This window comes from Harpia harpyja, chromosome 1 (genome assembly GCF_026419915.1).
Source record: "Harpia harpyja isolate bHarHar1 chromosome 1, bHarHar1 primary haplotype, whole genome shotgun sequence".
Taxonomy (NCBI): domain Eukaryota; kingdom Metazoa; phylum Chordata; class Aves; order Accipitriformes; family Accipitridae; genus Harpia; species Harpia harpyja.
The window spans coordinates 99,182,073-99,205,671 of NC_068940.1; the positions used below are offsets into that span (position 1 = coordinate 99,182,073).

General features: G+C 35.6%; 1 protein-coding gene across 1 annotated transcript in view; it reads right to left on the reverse strand.

Moving 5' to 3' along the window:
- UBE3C (ubiquitin protein ligase E3C) overlaps window positions 1-23,599 on the reverse strand; it is an 83,756-nt gene that overhangs the window by 20,980 nt on the left and 39,177 nt on the right. The window contains exons 15-18 of the mRNA XM_052806760.1: window positions 22,642-22,729; window positions 19,023-19,120; window positions 15,626-15,758; window positions 11,043-11,290 (exon numbers count right to left, since the gene is read on the reverse strand). Coding sequence (XP_052662720.1) covers window positions 11,043-11,290; window positions 15,626-15,758; window positions 19,023-19,120; window positions 22,642-22,729 — 567 coding nt within the window. The remainder of the gene's footprint in view (window positions 1-11,042; window positions 11,291-15,625; window positions 15,759-19,022; window positions 19,121-22,641; window positions 22,730-23,599) is intronic.

Consider the following 23,599-nt stretch of genomic DNA (forward strand, 5'->3'; position numbering starts at 1 on the left):
ATTTGCAATGTATAAGGTCAGTGTTTGCTGTTCCTGCATTAGTAACAATAAAGCCATTGTAATTCCTTAAATATATCAAAGCTACCCGAATTTAAAATGGAATTCCATCTATGACTCATAAAATGTAAATGTAGAGGTGTAATTTTTTACACAAGGCAGGTTTAAGCCTTTAGAGCATTTAATATACAAGGACTAATAAATGATAGCACTAAAAACTATGATCACATCAGCTAAATGGATTATAAATTAAATTTCCATAATGTATGCAACTGAAATACAAATGTAGACATAAATCAAGGTATTTTCTAAACACAGGTTAATTACACAAATTCAAAACCTGTCTATTTTTTATGCAAAATAATCCACTTAGCATTTTTCAAACTGGTCATAAGTCTTAGCCACTTGCAACACTTGATCCTAGAAGCCTATCAATAATTCCTTGTCAGGAAAAAGCAGCAATAGGTATATTGAAGAAACTTGTATGTTATTTTTCAAGTGTCTGTCTTTTATGAGTGTTTATCGCTAGAAATTGTGCCAAAATGATTTGAAATAAAAAGGATTAATTATAGTAGAAGCTTTTTAATATAAGTGAGTGCAGCTGCAATGCAATTAATGCAAATTGTGACGCTATCAGGAAAATAAATGTGAACAACATCACTGGCTATTTCTGTTTGCCGCCAAATAACTTCAGTAATTTACTACATTAAGAATCAATAAAAAAATAATGCATTTCAAATGCATCACTATTAATCTTCAGGTAGTTCCAAAGTGAACATTTATAACTTCATCTAAAAACTATATAATGCATTTGTGAATAAACTAAACTGTGCAACTTGAGAATAACTTTAATTACTCCTCCTTCTCTTAGCTAAGTGATTGCAATATTAAAACCAAAGTATTTTTGGAAACAAGACAAACAGTAGCGTTTTAATTAGTTTGAAAGTCAAGCTATCCTAATAAAGTTTAAGAAAAAATGCACTAAAACTGTGGTAAATAAAATCATGATAAACTTTGGCTTTGTTTCAGAGAGGTAAATTACACCATTACAGCTTCAGTATTGTACAGAGATGCTGAGAAATGCTGCGTACAACTGAATAGGACTAAATAAACTGAAACTTTATTTTTCAGTTTCCACCTAACTTCTCTGTTTCTCAGTCAGCATAAACTGATCAAACTACCTGCTGCTGCCAAAAGATGCGATTCTACCCATTCCTGCCAGAGCTATGTAACAAATAGCTCACAGCTATGGCTGAAACTGGGTAGGAACATACCCAGTTTCAATGGGAGCACAACCTTAGCACTGCCAGTGGCTCATGGAAGCCCACCCTGATGAGTATTTTTCTTACTGCAGCTACTCTAATGGCCAAAAGGGGAGATTCACTCCTTCCCTTTTTTCCCCTTAGTGAATTGTCTTGGGGAGCTCTAAGTTACCTGATTTTAAGCTTAGTTTTCTGCCCACTGAACTGGCCTTCTGCAACATAAACATAAAGGAGGCAGGAACCCAGCATCAGTGACAGGCAAGGGAACAGTGACCACCTCTTACATAGCTGTCATATTAATTATCTGCAATATGAAGCTGCACTGTTAGAATATAGTTATATATGTACTTTAATACAATATAAGGTCACGGTCTTCCCACAGCAGCAGTCCTCTTTTTTCCTTCCAGCAGCCAATGAGCAACAATGCTGACGGAAGAAACTGGCTTGTTCTTGGAGGGAGGTGACTTCTGTTTGACTAAGTCAGAAGTCCCGGTTCATTCACTGCTTCAAGAGATCAAAGCCAGCAAGCTCAACCAATATGTATTTTAAAACTAATCTCTTCTCAAACTTCAAGTATCTGGCAAGTTTCCTTTAACTCTTATGGTCGTCACCTATGGGACCAATGCCATTCTATGATGAATTCTGAGAGTTCACGATCCCAACTTTCCTAACTAACGAGCCACTTACTTGACTTCCTTGTCTCTATCCTGCAGTCCACTAAACTCCAATTGACTTGCATAAAGCAACAAATCCAGATAGGAAGTCATGAAAGGAGCAACTGGTGGTCAAATATGACATTAGACTTCTAGTTTCTAATGTTTAGATGGGGGCCGGGGGGGACAACAAACACCTTAACAGCCTATATATCTCTGCCTCCTCGAAAGGCTGGGAGTATTAGCATTCCACTTTCGCGGAAGTGCAATTTGCAGATGCAAGCTTGGGGCAAGAGGCTAGTCTGAAGCAGAGACAGGAATGTCTACACCAAGGGCAATCACACAAGCACTGTAATGCTCATAGGGTGATGCATTCCCAGTAGCTAAAAGGTTATGTCTGCTGAAAGGGCCAACCTGGATTTCCCAGCACTATTTCAAACTCATGTAGGTTAGGGATGCTCTCTAGGCAAAGTTTTGACATCTCTAGATAACCACTAAAATAACTTAAAAGCTTCTGAAACAACTAAACAAAACAAAGCAAACAAATCTGTTTATCAGTAATGAATTATTTTTGGTACTCCCCCCCAGTGTTTTCCCAATTATCTCAAGATGCCTTGCTAGCCTTTTTTTTTTTTTTTCCTTAATAAATGGTTAAAACAAGTGTTTTTCTGGTGAAAAGTCTGAGAGCAATTATTTCACTATGGAAGAAATAGCATTCAGTAAAAGGAACTTCATACACTAACCTCCCCCCTTTGTGTGTGAATTCCTGTAGAACACACCAGAATATTAAAAACGAGCAAAACAACAGAAAGCCTACTGTGGTTAATAGGTTCTGACTTCACACACAAAGCACACAGTCTGAAGTCTATTGTTTCTCTGTTAAATAATATTAGCTGGTTGCAATTACAGTACAGTTCAACTATAATTGATTGCAACATGGACTAACTACAAAAGCCTTCAACTCAGTTCAGTGACACAGATCACAACTTCATCACCTAAAGTGAAAAATACTATGTTCAGATACTTACGAATATACAGAATGCATTCATTAAACACCTGTGATGCGGGGGAACAAGGAATGGTTCTTTAAGACAAGCAACTTTCAGAATATAGGCATGTAATTAGTAGCTTTAATATATTATGGAAGAAGGATCTTAGCTGGAAGGACAGATGTATACAGTACACAGTAAGAAAGGAAGAAAAATGACACAGTTCTCTGGGCAAGGAGGACTTTTTTCTTGTTTTCAGCATAATGAGAATATTATCCCACTAGGACTATACATGGTAACTATCACAATATTATTTAAGCACTACATGGTCACATGAGGTACTGTTCAGGTATGACTCCAAGATTTAGGAAACAGCTCTTCAGAAAGAAAGGACTTTGTGCCTTGTTTTAAAACTGGACAAAATTTAAGCTGGTCTGGTCATTTCAGACCAATTACCTATATATAGTAGAGCTTACATGAGCATTACAACATGCTGAATAAGGTTCAAATTATGTAAACAAATTTACACATGAACCAAATAAACCTCCCTGACCGTGAGGCAGCTTTAGTGCCTTTACTTACACTTTCAGGTCTACAATTAATTCTCCCATTTATTATTTCAACTAAAATCTTTCTTAAGAAAAATAACTAATCAGTCATTGCTCCTACTTTCCATTAATCCTTTACAACCCAGAACTGTATTCTAAAACCAACACAATGCTAAAGTCATACCCCTAGAAAGACACACAGCTTATGGGCTGAGGAAGTAAATGACTGGGCTTAAATTCAGTTATTTCCCTAATCAGCCCCCAAGACCATAACCCTTTCTATTTCAGTAATTTTAAACAGTTACGATTAAATAATACTTAGCACTTACAGAGTGCAATAGATCTTCAAAGCTGTACAGAACCATTAATAAAAAATGACAGAAAAATAGCAAAACCATTATAACTTCCTTCTACCTTATTATTTATATCTTAGAAATATCTCGTCACACTCACAAAGCCTTTGGGACCAGCAAAGCCTTTTCTATCCTAATGAAAAAGATAAAACTAAAAATATAAGTTACATTAAGATTAACATGTACTCGTATTTTTTAAGCATTTTTAAAGCTAGCATTTAGTAATTTTAAGATAAAATAATTTCTTACAGATATACTTAATAAGGTGCTTTAAAGTGAGCAAAACCAAATTGATATTGTTCCTAACACCAATACAATAAAATAAAACTAATTCTATCAGGTGTGTGTCACAATGCAATATGTCTGCTACCTGGTAGCTTTAAGTCACTGTTTCTCAGTTCTCCGAGCTCTACAATAGCAGAGACATCTAGATGTGTTCGTATCACCACAGGAATGGAAAATCTGGTACATTATCTTCCCTATATGACTGCAAAAAGTCATAGTGCACTTTTTGTTCAAATACTGGATGCCTTTTCTGTTTCTTAAAAAAGCAGGAGTCCAGAATTCCACAGCTAGATGCCTGTAATTAGGCTTCTGACAAAGCTTTATTAACAGCCCTTGCAGCAGTGCTAGCATCCTCAGATTTAAAAATATTTTTTTCAGAAAAAATAAAGCCTTTTGTAAATTAGTTTTACTTCTGATTTCCCACTCACTGGGAGTTTGAAGGTCAGTAAGTACAAGTTCATAGAAGTTCCAGAGATTTGGGATAGCAAGACTCAGATGCTAAGGTCCTGCCTGTCAAATTTGCTGCAGTCAGTGTAAATACCTGAAATGGGTTGCAGGTGTGTGATAAGTACAAAGCAAACTCATGACTGACTCATGAACACATTACCATAAAAATGTAGGGATCCGCTTCCAAAGACTCCATTGGAGAATATCAAGTTTAATGACCTTGAGTTACTTTTTAATTCAAAAATAGAAAGTCATGCTAGTATTTTTATTCTAAGAATTTAGGACATTTAATTTTATTACAAGAATTTTTATTACCAAAATAGAGTCCATCAGAAATGCTGGTACTTGCAGAAAACCACCATTTCATCAGCTTGGTACTTTCTGTTTTAATAGGAACAGTTATCTCTGTAACTTATGCCATGTACATGGTATAAATTGCTATCAATGTCATTTGTGGGGTTTTGAAGGATGGGAGAGGGAAGTACTAGAAATACCTGTGGATGCACTGGATAACTGATAGTTATCATTCACTACTGAAGTTCCAGTAAAGGCTTAATAGATTTTTCTTGTCTCAAACTTCAACATAATTTAGTAAGAACTAAAGATAAAAGGAAGACATTTTTTAAGTTCTAATCTTCTGAATAACTGAAACATTTACTACTATATAACTAACCTCTGGATATGCTTCTAAGATAAATCTGTATTTTAACAGCAGTGAAACTAGTCATTTTTGAAGACAGTTCAAATAGAATAAAGAATTTCTGTAAATATTCCAAACCTAATTGACTGAAATGGACATAGGTGTTCCCAACTGTGAAAAAACATCAGGATACCATTACCACACACTCTAACTGTTTATTTATTCCCTGTCTAGGAACCTGATTTAGAGGCAATAAAATGCAATCAGTACACAAACCAGAAGGAGGAATCATCTGCTAATGGAACTTTTAATTGAGGAGCGACCACTGACATGAGGTAATTCTTTCCATGCAGAACTCCTTGCAGAGACCTCTATGCACTTTATCACAGTAAACAATCACTAACATATGCATTAAAGAAAATTTAAATACATTATGACCCAATAAATATCACAATCCATCAATACACACTTTTCCTTCCTAAAGATTTAGAGTTAAAATACCACACTTCAGTAGTCTTTTAGTGCAAGACATATATTTACAAGGTTAGTACTAACGTAGCTATTTGTAATCAAAAGATAATTGGTTATGTTAAATGAACCAGTACACAAAGGAATTGTCAAGCTGAATAACCGTGTCAGAAAATAGATTCAGATTAGTTTACATCTACATTCATAAATCATGAAATAACTTCCATACGGTATCAATTTCGCTCTCTTATGATTGTGTTTCTGCACTGTAAATGCATAATTAAAAGAGCATACCACTTTACATGGTAAATTCCTGTTTTGATTCCATTTCAGATGATTCAGGATTTTCTAAGACAAATGATCATCAGCTAACTTGCTTTTAAGCAAAATGCTGAGTCTACAAAATCATGTGCAGGGTAACTGAAATTAATAAAACAAAAAGTTTCTACAAATTACCTCCACTTTGTATCAGTATCACTAATTCCATACCTACCTTTCTAGGTACTAGTAGTATCAATTGTGGCTGCAGCACAGATCAATTAAGAGTGTACTGATTTAAGCCGAAGTGGATCTTAATTAAATGGACAGTAAGGAAAGGGAAAGGGTAGCCTAAAAATCAGAAAGGCGGGGGGGGGGGGGACGACACAAAAACCAAAAACACATCACCCTTCAACAGTCAGAGAAAGAGAGGAAGAGTAGCAGCACAATGCCTGATGCACCATCGTATCAAATATTCAAGTATATGAAACCCAGTTCTTCTCATTGTAGAGTTTTCTTGCTTTGTTTCCTCTCTACAAGCTTTTGGCACAAAAAGAGCACACAAATATGTCACTAGAAACATTTGCGTGAAGGTTTTAACTCCATATGTGCAGCTTATTAATGATTTAAGAGTTTAGGATCTGATCCAGATCTTCCTGTGAAAAGACTCCCATTGATTCAATCCATTTTAGATAAGGCCCAAGGATGATTAAGAACAACTTTCGTTTTTCTGCAAAATGGATACTATAGACGCTGCTAATCTTAGAATTGTACCTTCCAGCCAGGAATAGTATCTCACACAACAAATGATCTATCACAGCTCTATTCAAAGTTACAAACAGTAACCACAAGGCACACTCTCTAAGATATAGAAAAATAATCTAATCAATAATTAATGGTCCCACATTTACTACTAGGGTAATAAAATTTGTATTTGATCTACTATTACCCTTCTAATGTTTAATTTTACCAAAAGACATATTTTACAACTTTTTTCCCAATTATATATGTTTAACAACATTTAGATATGTGCACAGAACAGTCCATTATATCTTAAATCAGTATAGTAACCTATAAAAGGTCATATGAAAATAAACAACTTAAACCTTCATCAATATAATATCTACCAGGCCACGCAAATTACTGACCTCCTATATAACATTAAATATTACTGATCAAAGACTAAACCTAGATTGTCTCATCTAGCCATCATCAAAATAATGTTAAAATTTAAAATAAACATTATTTTTGCTCAGGTCTTGCTGCTTCTTCTATCGAAGTTCTTTATTTGGATCCACAAAAAAAGGACTCAGTTCAAAACAACAGTAATTCAAAACACATTTTGTTCTTTATACTGCCTTCCCAACCATTTAAGACAAAAGCTAAGTCTTGACAAAACAAATCTAAATCTTTTCAGAAAACCCCAGTGTCTTCCAAGGACTGCAGATTCTATTGCTTAGAAAAAGAGACTTAGTATTATATTTCAAAGATAGTGCATAAGTTCTTCAGCAACATGAATGCATGACTCACTAGTGATCTTCAATATGCTGGAATAAGAGAAGAGAAATGGAGATGGTAGAATTCAGTATAACCACAGATGATGAGAAAGAGTCAGAAAGAGTCACTTTGTTAAAGGTGCAAAGACAATCATTGCAAAACATAATACGTGCAAGAACTAGCAGGTTTATGTCAAAAATAAAGAAGAGGAAACCATAAAAATTATCATTCTAATCTTTCTATGGACTTCCTGCCACATTCTTAAACTAACGCTGATAATTCATGAAATTTAAGTAAATTATCATAGGAATTAGCTACTTGATGTCAAATAATTCCAAATGCAAAGAATGTCCTTTCCACAACATCTGTCACACTAACATCATTGAATAAATGCAAATGTAAACTGGAAATGGAGAAAGATAATATGGTATACAAGACTGAGTTTAAGTCCAAACATGGTGAAGTTCAGATTTTAATTCTCTGTCACTGTTCTACTGATCACTGCTTCTGTTGACATTTTTAACCAGTCCTCCCCTCTTTTCAGGTTTGCAGAAAGAATCAGCATGGAGAAAATCCTCATTTAAGACTCTCAGGTGTTGCTTCCAAGCTTCCCTTCTCTGGCTATGTTGCTTGAAGTTCTGGCAGCCTATCAAAATAGCAACTTTTGTGCTCTCCTGAGCCAAGTCCGCTACATTGCCAAAACTGCAGCAGGAAAGTCTGCACGTGGAAAGATTTTTAGTGCTGCCAGAATAACTACTGCATGTGGAAAGAAAGTTAAAACAAATGAGGTGCCTCCCCACAGCCCAATCTTGCCTACCGAGAGAGCAAAAGGACTACAACATCGCATCCATACTTCTGGGACACCATGTGGGACAAGACTTTACTTTCTAGAGAGGACAACAAAGAGAATTTGGGGCTAGGACACCTCTGTCTGAACATCCCCAACAGCCCAGGACACCCTCAGCTCTCAAGCAAAGCTTGGGACTCAGAAAGTCACTGCTATGCTTCCAGTGGGCGAAACTAAAAGGTTCGAGTTTCAAACCATGCCAGTGGCAGGAGACTGCTACCAGAGGTGTGCATGGTAAGCTGACCTTTTACTTTTAAGGAAGAGAAAGGGAAATGCTTAAAAGTCACCAATGTTAAAATAATATTTACATTACAGAGTAAAGTAACTGAAAGTTGAGAAATGTAAACTTTGGAATTGTTTGAGTAGCTGTTGTTTAAGTAAACTCATTTCTGTTTTTTTTTAAGAATTATTTCAGACAACATATACAATTACATGATGACATGGTATTATTTCTACAAGACCTTTTGCTCATTCAGTGATCAGTAACAGTTGCATGGACAGCCATGCAGTTTGTATAGTAAATAATTTCAATTTCTTCACTAACTACAAAAATACACCCCTAATAGTCAAATTATTTTAATCCTAGATAAATTACTAAGTTTTTAGATACAACATTTTTAAAGGTAAGTTTTAAATTTTCAGATGTTTCTACTTCTGAACTGACCAATTAACACAGAAGATGTCAAGCTGTTAGAAACTTCCTGATGAGAAGAAAAACTGAATTAGGTGTAAATCTATGGTACTGGAAGTTAAATGCATTTGGATATTAGTATGAAATGGTTACCAAGAGACAGAGAATTTCTATAAATTATTATATTTTAATGTATTTGTTTTTTGATAACATTGAAACTTCTTACGTGAGACTTTTTGGTGGCAGCACTCTTTACATATTGGTTTCCACAAATAAGAAATTGCTGTGGATGCCTGATTGCTTCCTTTGCATTATATCTATTTTGTTTACAAAGGGGCTTTTAATAATCCACTATTGCTCTCAAATAACCCTGTGCAAAGCATAAAATGGACACAATTTTGGAAACGGGTGAGTGAGTATTCAATAACTTAACCAAGATCACAATACTGGCAGGTTTTGAATAGTATGGTCGTGCCTTATCTTTCTGTTTAATTCATCAAGTCTCTAAATACACTACTAAAAAGGTGTCTGTGCACCTGGGTAGGTGTAATTACTAAGTAACACTGTCAATTCTTACCTTATGTAAACATACTGCAAATACAAAAACAATTTATGCTTTCAAAATGTTAAATAATACATCCTCTGATTTTAAAAAGACAAAACCAAAACTATACTTTTAGCACTCTGTGGGAGATAAAACACATTTTGCAACTTCTCTCTTTATAATATTTGAAATCCAATTACAGAAGGCAATGTGTTGTTTTGACAGAGGAAATTAAAAATTCAGAACTACAATCTTTTTTTTTTAAATAATGTTTCAAACTTCCCCTTGACGACTGAGGCCTGCCCCGTTCCTAGATAAACACTAAACATTTTTGGAGTGAAGTAACTTCCTCACGATACCACAGTAGTATCCATCTCCCCACTCCAAAAATCGATAGACGCAAAAAGAAAATGAAGCCTTGGATACGTAACATAGGTCATAATTACAAACTTTTGTATTAGTACTGAATCCATCTCCCATTAAAAGCAGGAACATCCTTCTAAGATTATTTTATTGAAATGGCTGATTTGAAATTTTCATTATTTAACAGGTTTGGATATTGCAATAGCTAGGATGCATTAGCAGAGAATTTGCCTACAAAGTGGCAGTTTAATCTAAGTCAGTTGACTGGCAACTCTAAAGAAGAGCACTCTGTTTCAACAACTCAAGTTTGCCAACAACATCCTCTTAAACCGCTTCCAGCTCCACTAAAAGGACATTCAACTATATGTTAAATCTCACTGCAAATCAGCAGGATTTTAGCCTCCAAAATAATTCAGGCAGTTAAACGGGACTTTTAAATACCTTCAGTTTTAGATAGCTGAGTAGCAATCAATACATTTTTTTCTGAAATGGAATGTATTCCAAACTTTGTTTCACAATTGTTAGCTTTACCAAAATTATTTCAAGGCCTTAGAAGGAAATAGCCTCAGTACTAAACCTGACCATAAAAGAAAATTGAATGTAATGATTGTTTGTAATGGTTTCTCTCTTCTTTTCTTCCCCACTTCGTTTTCATCTACCTCAACAAGTGTGTATTAGTCTTTGAACATTCACAACACCAAAATACCAAGTACTAAAACTCGAGAGAGATGCAAAATGTATGAAAAAACAAGCAGAGTAAGTGGAAGTTTGCATATGGCTCTTAAGTACGGTAAACGCTCATGGCAAATTTTAAATGCTAGCAAGAATTGTACACCTCATAACTCCTGTTTGTTTCTGAAAATATTAATTTCATATATTCCAAATAATGAAAATGCAACTGCAGTAAAATTCCAGAAAGCTCCAGGTTAAAAATCACCATAAGCAAAGCATTTCTGTTGGCTTCAATCAAATTTAAGCAACAGGATAAACACAGAAGCAGACATATGCACCCTTTGCTCAACCGACAGTCAGGGTATCAAATTCTCTGTACTTCTCTAGTATGTAACTTATTAAAATGAACCAGAAATTTGGGTGTTTTGTGGAAATAATGTTCAGATCCAACATCTGAAAGTTATTTTCTCTCAACTCTAGAAAAATCATCATTTTTTCCCATCTACCCTTATCTAAAAAGAAAAAAAAAAAACTTTACTGACTAATTTCAGTACTGCTATAGCTTTTTATTATACAACACTTTTTTACCTTTCCAAGCATTCTTCCAAGAAAGTAGTAATGTCGAGCATAAGAGTCTCCAACGAGCATCTGTGCAGCAGGGTTAGGGTAAAGAAGTCCCTCATTGGTGGTCTTAAAAAATCCCTGGTTAGGGTTAAATCCTGATTTAAGTAGTTCATTCAGAAATTCTCTGAAAATTCCACCACCATCAATACCAGCTTCATCAAGACCATGTGCATTAAGTAAGTGAACACGAATGCGCTTTTTTAGGTCAGGTTCTGCAGAGAAAGGAGAGAGACAAACTCAAATACAACTATCTATATACAAATACAACTATGTTCGGATAAAAACACATGTAACTACACATACAAACATATCTACACTAACTTTATACAAAAAATGAACTAGTAAATAGTAACAAAAATATAGTACTGTCTTGAATTTTGGAATATTCAGTATGTGAAATTCGCTTTGTAGAAAGGGTATTGCTTTAAGAGTCATCAAAAGATGGAGTGGAAAGACACTAGATAGGGGAAGAAAAAAAATTCTACAAAATATTTTAAAGAGGCCCGAGAATAATTTGAAAATTTTACTTATATAAAACATTGTAAATTCAAGGTTCAGCTTTGTCCTGTCTCAAGGAACCGTCAATCAGCACTGCATTCCCTTAGAGGGGCTGACTGTTAAGTTACACCACTAAATATTATTTGAAATTGAACTTGATATTTTTGATACTTTCTATGTCATGTAATTCCAGTGAGCAAGGTGTGGTAAAGATGGACATGTTCTGAAGGCAGGTGTTCTGCTTGTTTCATAGAAGGCTGGTACTTGAGAAAGGAAGCAGTACTTAGTCCATGAACTATGTATACATAACAGGGAAGGAGGATCACTGGAGGCTTCCAAAGATCTAACCAAATCCACAGCTTTTATGCAAACCCTTGTATTGACTACACATGCATCCCAGCAAAGCAACCAGTAATAAACCAGTAACAATAAAACTTTCTACTGCTTCCAGGTGCTACAAATGCACACATTATGGATGGATAGCTGATGTTCACAAAAGAATCTGCAGTACCTTGTAGCAACAGAATTTCTCCTGAACCACCGAGTGTCTTACTCGCACTCCCCCATTAGCAAATGGCTCTACATCTACTAGTAACTTCCCATTTCACACTCAGCTATTTTTAAAAATTACCTACTAGTTCTTCATTTAAGTGAAATGCTCTCCTGCACAAAAATTCTGCTGGCTGGAAAAAGAGGATGGCCATTTTTAGCCACAGGCACTGTAACAGGTCCACTCATCACCATTCAAAACAAGAAAACAGAACACTGGCAAAAGAGAGTCTCAAGCACACAGACATGCTTTGTCTGGAGACTCCCGAGATATTGAGCATTAATGTTAAAACACTTATATATGGAAAATGTTGGTTTGGTCCTTTTTGGGGACGTGCGAAGAAAATCAGTTGTTTGCCTCTTGCTCTGTGTACTGACAACCAGATTTACAGCAAGGAGGGAAAAATGGTCCTAAAACAAATTCACATGTCAAAACAGGTGACCAATAGAGGTGGACCCCAAGTTAGTGCAACCTCTGAAAAGAAGAGTTCAGTTTTATAACTCATACAGCCAGAATGTAACTAAACTGTTACTGGAGTCCACTGGAAGGCTATTATGGAATATTCTGAAAATTCCAGTCACAGAAGAAAAAAAAAAATAAATTGAGAAATGCTTGCATGTTAGTAAGCATATGACAACCAAATGAAAATATAAACCCACAAGAACCAACCTAGTACATTTCTGCTGTTCCAAGCTTGTTTTCTTAATGATCTCAGTTAAGGTACTACAGAAACATTGACTTCGCGCAGGTGTCTTCTCAGGGCCAGTAGGCAAACTGGATGCCTCTTCCAACTCAATGTTCTTCATGCTCTCCTGATCAATTCTAGGACCTCATCTATCACCTGTTCATTCTCCCAGATCAATTTTAATCCATTCAGTCTATAATCTTGAAATTGTCTCTTGCAATTTTCAGGAATTTCTTTTTTCCTGCTATCCCACATGATGCCTGACCTACTACAGAACCAAAATTATTTCAAAAAACTATACTGTCTCAGAATACTGGCTTTAAAAAAAAAAAAAGTCCAACCTTCTAATTTAGTCTTTATTGATTCTAAATAGCACTAGTACAGTACTAGATAGTACTGTATATGTATGTGTGGGTGTATGTGTGTGCATATACATGGTATGTCATGCACACATGGAGAAAAACAGATTTTTCGGACTTCAATGGCCAACTACCACTATGGCTTCTCTATAGCTGTAAGCAAGACAAAAATCTTCACCTAGACATTACTCTACTTCCAAATCCCTTGCTACAAGCTTATTGGGTTCTCCCTTGTCACTGTTTTATGAGTAATTTTCTTCCCAAGGAAAGGCTGAAAACATTATCTGGAACTATATACATGTATATGCAGATAAATTTTGTGTTAATACAAAAGCTCTTCTTGCTGAACAGAAGGCTTGACAGAATCACAGAACGGCTCAGGCTGGAAAAGACCTCATATGACCCAAAATCCCCACATCAAAAGCAAGGCCAATTTCCAAGTTAGATCAGGATGCTCAGTGCCTTGGTCTATTTGAGTTCTCCAATGATCAAGATTTCACAGCCTCTCCGGACAGCCCATTTCAGTGTTTAACAAATCTCACTGTGAAATGTTTTTTCTACATATGTCCAGTAAAAATTTCCCTTGCTGCTACATGTCACCACTGCACCTTATCAAACTGGCTTCTGTAACCTCCCAGTTGCAGCAAAGTTACAGCTTCCTCTCACATGCTGTGTGCTTCAGTCCCCTGTATCACCTTGGTGGCCTTCTGCAGGACACATTCTTGTATGTTAATGTCTTTTTCTGTACTGGGAAACCCAAAGCTGGACACAGTTCATCGGTGCTGAAACTGTGAGCTACGTTCTTGCTAACACAGCCCAGTATGCAGTTAGCTTTCATCTCATCAAGGGGAAACTTGTTATTTGTTCAATTTGTTGTCTACTAGGAACCCCACGGTCCTTTATTGCAAACAGCTTTCTAGCTGGTCAGTGTTCAATCTGTACTGCTATACAGGGTTATTACAGCCCAGGTACAGGATTTAGCTTTGGTCTTTCCTAAACTTCATGAGGCTTCTGTAAGCCCTTTTCTTCAGTCTGTCAAGGGCCATCTGAGTGGCAACCTGACCTTCCAGTATATTGACTACTCCCCTCAATTTCATATTGCCTGTGACCTCGCTAATGGTGGAATACATCCCAGTACCCAGATTGTCAGACTGTAGATTAAGTTTAGGAAACATGCATTCTAAAACTTTTTTCTTAGTTCAATAAAACTACAGTAAGTTGAAATGTAGTCTTCACAGAAAATGTGCTTCTCATTTAAAGCTATCTTCTTATTAAACAAGTAGGTTGACTTGCTTGTTACTTGACATGGCACTATTCAAAAGCTTAGACTGCAGCTTCTGAATTGTTTTTTCATACATTTGGGGGGAAGGGAAGGTGAACATAACAGACTCAACTTTTTCTACTTTCCAATTCATTTCATCTTTCTCTTTTTAAGAAACCAGTTAATGAGTCAAACTAAACTTAGTATGATGAAACTATTCACAACCACTAGGAAAGAGGCTAAGCAGTCAACTGTACACATAATTTCCAGACAATTATACAATGACATCTCCTGATTAGTCTTTAAAACTTTCCAAAACCAGGAGAACTTAATTTTTACTTAATTAAAAAAAAAAAAAAAAAATTACTCTAAACATATCTCTTTTAGGTAGTTGCAGTTTTAAACACAGGTATTGAAATACAAAATCCTATTTATAAATAGAATAGTATCTTTAATACTACCAGAGTAAAGGAAATTAAGAAAAGGCATGATCTCCAGTGATTTTATACAAACCAAGAATACCAACACCTCTTCCTCCTCCTCTCTAAATTAGGCAGTTCTCCAGGAGGGAACTTACGTGGCACGGCAAGTGAGATTCACATGGCAAACCTTAAGTATTTGGCAAATATTCTTTTTATATGCAAACCCACCATATAACTAATAAGGACTTTATTTTGGCAGGCTTTATCTACATTGGAATTTTGGCTTCTAGAGCAGCCACTCTCACACAAATTCAGGTATGATCTAAATCAATGTGGTAAAATATATACTACTACATACTATCACCACAAAGCGCACTGCATTATCCTTATGAGCCACACTGTATCTAGCAAATCCTGTGCAGTCTAGATATATTTGCTGACACAGACTACCAAAGCAGATAATATCTAATGAACTACATAGATAAATATACAAAGTAGAGTTATTTGGATAAGTAAATGGGAAGAAATGCTCCGTAAAAATAGATTTGAAGTAAGGAAGGGTGTGTTAAGGAGAATGAGACTGCAATAATCAGAAAGAATGTGGATGAGAATTACTTTATGTAAAAACAAGGAAATTTTACTTTATAAGAATTTTCGCACCTCAGAGCTGATATACTTTTAACATCCTACTCAGGTAAGCAAATATGTAACTACATGGTAAGAATGGTTAAATGTTATAAACAAGCTGATGATAACTTAATCATAAACCTACCATTTTCAGGAGAAAGTTTATCATAAGCATCTTCATAAATATAATTTCTTCTGATAGTGACATTAATTCCATCCAAAAAGGGCCCATCTCCTTGAACTTCTTGTTTATCAGCATAGATCAGTCTTTGAAAAATCTGTTAAAATGAGTGAAAAGAGAAATCATGTCATTGTGCAGATCTAAATATTCACTGAGAGATGGTTATTCACTACTATTACTGTCCTTTGAGTTGCTTCTGGGCACTCACTTTCAAGTGATTTGTCTTCTCTCTCATTGAGCTGCAGAAACATAATACAGAGCCATGTCCCAGGGGAGGGAAGGAGAGGGGACAGACATGCAAAAAACTTTTTTGTGCTAAGATATCATCCTCAGTTCTTTCTACATAAAGAGGCACATCTACAGACATTGTGCCACTGATTCCAGTTTCCTCTCCCTAACTTTCAGAGTTCTGAAAGGCAAAGTATTCCAAAACAAAGGGAAAAAGTCACATGAGTATTTTGCATGCACAGAGTCTATCCTCAATACTAGTAAATAATTTTTTTGTCATTTTTTGTAATGCTTAGGAACATTCCCAGTAACAAGAAATTAGGTATCAGTTCTCCTCTCAGGAGCAGTGAGCAAATAATTCAAAGCAAAATAGTGGACAGCACTGCCATATTAAACAAAGAACCAGAGCATCATACCAATTCAAAAAAATAATGCCAGCTGAAGTACAAACTGAATTTCACATTGTCTCTTTGCAAGTCTTCACAACAGGAAGCGGTTACAGCTCACCTGAAGAGTAACTGTAGCTAACTGTGTTTCTATGCCAAGATGTAGCATGGGAGGGGGTTGCCTAATGTATAATAATGTTCAATATACCCTCAGTCCAGGGAGTGTCTGTTTACTACATCCTGTCTTGCATCTTTTCCATATTTAATAAATAGTCTATTACATTTTCCATGTGATGTAATCTCCCAATAATATCACAGACTGCTTAAGTAAGAGTCTCCAGGGATGTTTAAAACTAACAAATTTACCATGAAAGCGGAAAATCTGACAACAGCAGGCAAAGCTAGAGTAAGGTCTCAAATCTACTGTTTCTGTGGACAGCTGTAGCTAGTGGAGATGATGCTCTCCAATCAGGAATATTATAGTGTAGACAAAGCCAGATTCTTTCCTAAGGTACACAGAAGGAAGACAAGAGAAAATAGCCCTAAGCTGCAGAAGAAGAAAAGCTGAATGGACATAGAGAAAAAAAACCAACTCATAATGAGAGTGATTAAGTATCAGAAGAGGTTACACAGAGAGTTTGAAATCTCCATCTTTGGAGATAGTCAAAACTCATCTGGACAAGTCCTTGTACATCCTGATCCAACTCCAAAGTTATTCCTGTATGAGGAAGGATATGGACTAGAGTACCTCCAGAGGTCCCTTCTGATCTAAGTTTTTCTACAGTTCTACAACATCAAGACACATAGCCACAGACACCTTCTTTTTATGTACACGGCATAAGAATATGTTCACCACCATTCTCTTTCCTGAAGTATGCCTAGATACAGTTTATTAACTATCATTACACAACACTAGATGGAAAGAATCGCTTGGAGGTATATCTCATAGCAAAATTCTTCTTGATACAGAGTCTGGACTCCTACGTAATCCAATGTTCATGCATATGTTAGTCCTGAAAATAAGAACCCTAACACATAACTGAAGAATTTGCAATGACTTCAGACTAACACATGGAAAAAGTAAGCAATGCTGATTGAAATACACCCCACAGGAAGTAACATCACCACAGGCAAGTTGACGAAAGTATGGCTTAAGTAAGTCAGAACCAAGGCACCTGATACAAATTGGATGCATTACCTCCCACAGGTAAACATCAGATTGAAAGGTGCACACCAATGCGGCTTAAGGCTAAAGAGGATAACATCCCCCAGGGTCAGAAGGCTGAAGAGCCTACCATGAAACTGGACTTGGTAATTGCTTGTAAGAGTATCTAGTATCTGGTGATTCAAGGTAAAAATCTCATGAACAAGTCAGAAAATACAAGGACACATGGAACAACCCACACATGGAAACAGCATCGAGCTGTATTACCACATTAAATTACAGCATAATAGATGGCAATTGGTCAACAGTAAAACAAACGAACAAACAAAAAACAAACAAACCAGCAAGACCATGGTAAGGTAGCTTCTTCCCTTATTGCAAGTTGTTTTGCAGGGGCAGTGGGAGTTTCCAAAAGGATGTAGACACCCACTATTACACAAAAATGACCACACTTGGCCCGAAAAGTAGTATAGGAGGATCTCCTCTGTGAACTATAAAAGTTCAGTCTATAGCTTTATCCTTCTCTCCAAGATCTCATCCAGTTGTTATTTCAGGTTTTGTGATAAAACCAAACAAGGTTTTAGGAATTCCAGAAACTTTACATATATGCATCTCAACATAGCTTTAAGAAGCCCAGAGGTTGTAGACAGTGACTAAATCGTGACATAGACATCCCTGCTTGAGGTCACTTCCAGTTGTTTCCCCATAACCCAAGTGCAATATTGCCATACAGTATTAAGATGTTCCATTGGAATAACTGTTTCATAGAAGCCTGCAAAAAACCACTCCTTTCCTACCAAAGCTGTCACTGTCTTTGACAAATACTGCTTTACTTTCCCTGTGGAACTATTCTTCATTCCCTTGATGGTGTCTTGCAACTTAGTATTTCCAAGACAATTCAGGGAGCAGTTTTTAAGTAACTGATACTGTTGACAAAAAAAATTGTGTGTAACAGTGATAGCTTTAAAAAAAATATATGATGCAAACTGAAATCGGTAACAGAACTAACAATTACATATTTAAAAACTAGAAAACATTTAAGAGCAAATTCAATCGTACAAGAATCTCGCAAGTTTTAAACTATATATATTAAAGTTCAGCTACTCAGCTATGAATGCTGAAATTTAATCTCTAGGTGTTATTCTCCCAAAACGGACATCCATCATCTCATTCTGAGTAAATCCACCCACTGCAAAAAAGTATCCAGTCTTGACCTTGCCATCTGTTTATTAGATACACAACTAGTTAGTGCTCTGCTTACCACAAGAGGGTGCAATCATGTAGATCAATCATTGAATCAGGACTGCAGTTTATTATAAACATACAACTGGTCTCATATATCCTGGAATACATGTTTCTAATTTTAATGCAATTATTATAAAGGGTAATATAACTAGTAAAAGACAAATAATTAACTTCAAATGTTCAGTTGCCACATGAGCACTGAAGAAAACCAGTATGGCCTGTCATATCCTTCTGTAAGGAAATGATCCAGTTTCTACTTAGCTAAGTGCTCTTTTTAAACTTATTGAAAACAAAACAAAAAAAACACCAACTGCATATTAAATAAGAAATTAGGTACCTTTACTCTTTCTTCAAAAGGAACTACAAAAGGTAGCTCTGTCAGAATTGCAAGTTGTCGTTCTTCAGATACAGAAAGAGGTGCTGGTTCCAAACCCACTTAAAATAGAAATAATAATTTTAAAAATTTTTGAAAGAACATTTTTTTTAAACAGTTTATTTTGTACCAAGTGACTCAATTTACTTTGTATAAAAATACGTACATTAAAATAACTTATTTACTAAACAGTCACACAAAGCCTTACCTTTCTTTAAACACTAGTTTCTACAGCAAACTGAAATATAAGTAGTGAAAACACACTGAAAATGAAGTATGTATAAAAATAAGTACTCCTGTATTTTTTATTTTATTCAGAACAAAAAAAGTTATTTTCTTATGATTGACATTTTAATTTTTCAATTAAGAAAAAATACATGATAGAAGACAATTAAGAAGTTGTAAGTAATCAGAATTTTCATCGCAGGAATACACAATATTCCCATCCCAATGATCAAAATAGTTTAAAGGCATTGTGCTTTCAACTATCTACTTTCAATCAAACCATTTGAGGCATAAAAACTAGGAATTAAACCGAAGCTAATGAAACCAACAGAAAGATAACATTTATTTCAATGGGTTTTCTCTCCCAACAGCAAGGTCACGGTGATCACATAAAATCCTAGTCACTGCAGAAACAGTGAAAAGAACATCAAGAAATTGTATAATGTGCTTAAGAAAAAAAGATTAGAAAAGAATTCAAGAAGCCACAGCAACAGAGAGGCCCAATCACATGCGGTTCCCAAGCTACCATGCAGTTCCTTTGAACCTTCTTATACCCACAGAGGATGTTTTTAGGAAACAGCTCAACTTTGGGTGATGCACAGTAGAAGTGACAATCCTGCTCTAACTTCATGGGAAGAAGCTCAACTGCTGAGCACTTATCTGACTGTAAATTGATTAACTGCAGCAAAAAAAATAAAAAAAAAAAAAAAGGGGGTATTGGTCACTGACCAGACAGTTTGGTTAAAGGTCCACCTAGCTTCACTCTACAGAGGAAACAAAACCCACAACTCTTTAGTTGTTTCATTTTCATGTTTAATAACCACCTTACCAAAAAAAGACTGCCGAGTCTAGACTAGTTATAGACCATATTACAAAACTGAAGTAAATGCTTCACATTACTAGCCAGCCTGGAAGTTTATGATGACAGTTTCAAGTTTTTTCCTTTGGCTCCTACCTGTGGCAACCAGCATCTTGCTGCCCTTCTGCAACTGGACATCACTTCAATGTTTTGGGGTTTTTTTTTTTTTCCTCCACTCTTCAAAGCACTTTCAGTAGGGATATTTTAAGTACCAATTTAACATGATGTTACCCCAGAACACCACTATACTTGATGTATATTCATTTGGGGCAGGTTTCAACATCGCAAGCCTTTGGAATTTCTGATAAAATGCTTATCTGTGATTACCCTTAGTTTACTCAGTAAACATTTTTAATTAAAGTCAATGTATGCAGCCTATTAAGCTAACCGTTAAAAGCATTTTAAATAAAAAGTGCATGTACAGCAAAGGTAAACTACTACATGACTTCGACAGTTCAATTATTCCAGTCAATTAGTCAATTTTATCTGCATTTCTCCATCACAGCTTCTTTCTTTAAAGAGAAATATGGGATGGAGTCATCAATACAGAGGGCATTTAGAACTCACGAGTCTGCCATTTAAGTAAATGAAAAAGCACAAATAAACATGACCATATGTGATTCAGCAGTACTTTCATGCTAATTGGCTTTAACCCATATGGAGTCAAGAGGGATTAAACAACTCATGTGCACATTGTTACCTGCTTGTTTTCACACACTCATGTTGTTGACTGCACTTTTTTTAGCCTGATTTCATATGAAAACGAGGCTTACATAAACACACCGTGCCACCTTTCCTCACCATCTTGCCTCCAACACACGTTTGAGCTCATCAGCTGAATTTTAACTTTGACAGAGAATAGGAGATTCAAAAATAAAGTTTTGTGAAAATTTTCAGCTGGACAGAGAAATTCCTTTAGTGAGCTGACTACAGAAACAGCAAGGAGAGCTCAGTTATCTGCTCTGTTCAGTGTGTCAGCTTGTCTGACAGCCAGCCAGCAAAATGAGGGCACGTAGCTGCTCCGCACCAACCAACAGCACGTGCACTCCTTATCCACCAACTGCCCAGACCAAGGCAACTAATGAAACGGGAGGGAACTGGTACTATTATGGGAAGGAAGACAAGGGAGAGCGCTCAAGATACTGTATGTATGAGTGGAAGGAGACTAGTAGACTAGTAGCGTGTGGGAGAATCTTGAAGTAATAAATATGGAACAGGTCTGACAGTGGAAAATACCAAGACAGTATAGCTGTCAAGAGCCATGTAGGTCAATGGAAAAAACAGGGATTACTGATGTAGAGACTGTAAGGTATACAGGACACAGACCTGTTGAAGCCTGGCAATTTTTGCTAAAACACCTGCTTTTAAGATTTCGTATCATTACTTAAAACAGGCGATTTCCAAAGAGAGAAACTAAACTGAAAAAATACTCGATTCAAAATTCTTAGTACTTACACTGGACCAACTAGTTGTTATCTGGCAACTAGACTAATAAAGTAATCAAAGTAAACTTATACCATCATAGCTATTCATATAAAAAATATCATTATAAGTCGTCCTTAGGCTTCAACCTTGGACAAAGCCCTTAATTCTGTACAACTCTATGGCAGCATTCAAAGGCTATGGCCTTCTCTAAATGATCTACTGTATCTGGCTAAGATACTCAAGCAGATTACATCATCTTGAAACAGAGTATAGACTCTCGTAGATGAATCATTTTGCTGCTTAAAGGCCCCATTTTTAATTCATTATTAAATCTGCACAAGTATTAGTGATTTAATGATTATTTTACCTGAGCACAGCAAGGTAAAATTCTAGAATAGTGAAGCTACAAAGGTATGAAAAGCTGAAAGAAACAGACTGTCTACATGAGAAAGCATATTGGCACAACTAAACTAGTGTAAATTTACCCCGATCGCTAAGTTGGTCCAGTTCTCTCATCTTTCTTTGGAAGTTCCATAAAGTCCAGATATTCTGAGTAATTCAAGGGGTTAAGTTTCTGCCTTATCTAATTAGAAACAATATTTATGAACAGTAACTAATACTTACCATGGTACCTAAAGCTTGTTTGCTACAATCTAATATATAATAAAGAAGTTTCTTTAGAGTATACAGTAAAAGCAAAACCTCAATGCTTTACACCTTCTGCAACTTTATTAATTTTCTATCTTATGCAACTGCCTTTTATGCATATTAATACATATATTTTTAACACATATCATTTGTCCACCTCATCATTTCACTTTATCAATGCCAGCAGAAGCTTGGGGAAAGCTGTTATACGTTAAATATTCTAAAGACATACACACACACATATACAAATATACTTTTTTTTAAATATCTGAAACAAAATTATGAAAGATTGCCTTGCTTTTGGTTCTCATTAAGACTTTTATACAAAATACTCAACTGAGCTCTATAAAATGTAGATTTTTCTTTGCATAAGGCAAACTGTTATTTTGACTCAGTAAAGCAAAAATTGCACAGACAGTATCTTACCATCCAAAGTAGACTGCAATGGTCCTATTCTTCCCATTCTTCTGACTCTCCAAACATGTCTAGCAGATGGCACATACAGCTGTGTAACCTGATAAATTAACAGTATTTTACAGTTAAACATTATCTAATTACATACTGCAATTTACTGTTACATAGTAAATACATAAAATTGTCTGAATGCCTAAGTATCTTAATTTCTAATCACTCTTCCTTATACATATGCCTTAAAGCTCAGCTGCAAAATTAACAGCAATGTAATACAAAGTCCATGTATCATTTAAAAATACCATGCAATGTTACATTAAATTCTGGTATTTAAGGTACTAGAGAAGCCGAGTTTGAATTTTGAGGTGTCAAATAAATTCTGTTTACTTTGTATTGAGAATCAGGTTAGCATCATGGTTTAAGACTACTACTACTTTCTCTAAGGTGTGTAGGCACTATTTCCTAAGAATTATAAAGAACTGTCACACAGAAAAATGGAAATCTTGAACACAAGGCAAGCAAATGTGCAACCATCAAAAATAAACAGAAGAGTTCACTGTTAACTATTCCGTGCAAAACTTCCTAGTTAAGACATCTAATTGTGCAGAGCTGTAACTATCTTCTTAAGATCTAATTTTCCAATTATTCAAAGGATGTACTTGTACATTCGTGTTAGCGTTCTCTTTTGCACACACATACACACTTTTTAAGCTTAATGTAATTTTTTTCAAAAGCTCTTAAAAAAAAGTAATTTCTCGGTGAGGTAAGTACAGAAAATGCTACTGAATTTTCTTTTATTTTGGAAGTGAATTTTGAGGGATTTTTCCCCACTTTAGAGCAATTCTTTATTTAGAATTTTTATTATGAAAAGTACTTCAAATAACTAGAAAATAAAATGCAACAACATGCTACCAGATTTTCAGTTCTCCTCTGCTATAAATGCAGATGACTTACACTGTCACACTGTAGAGCA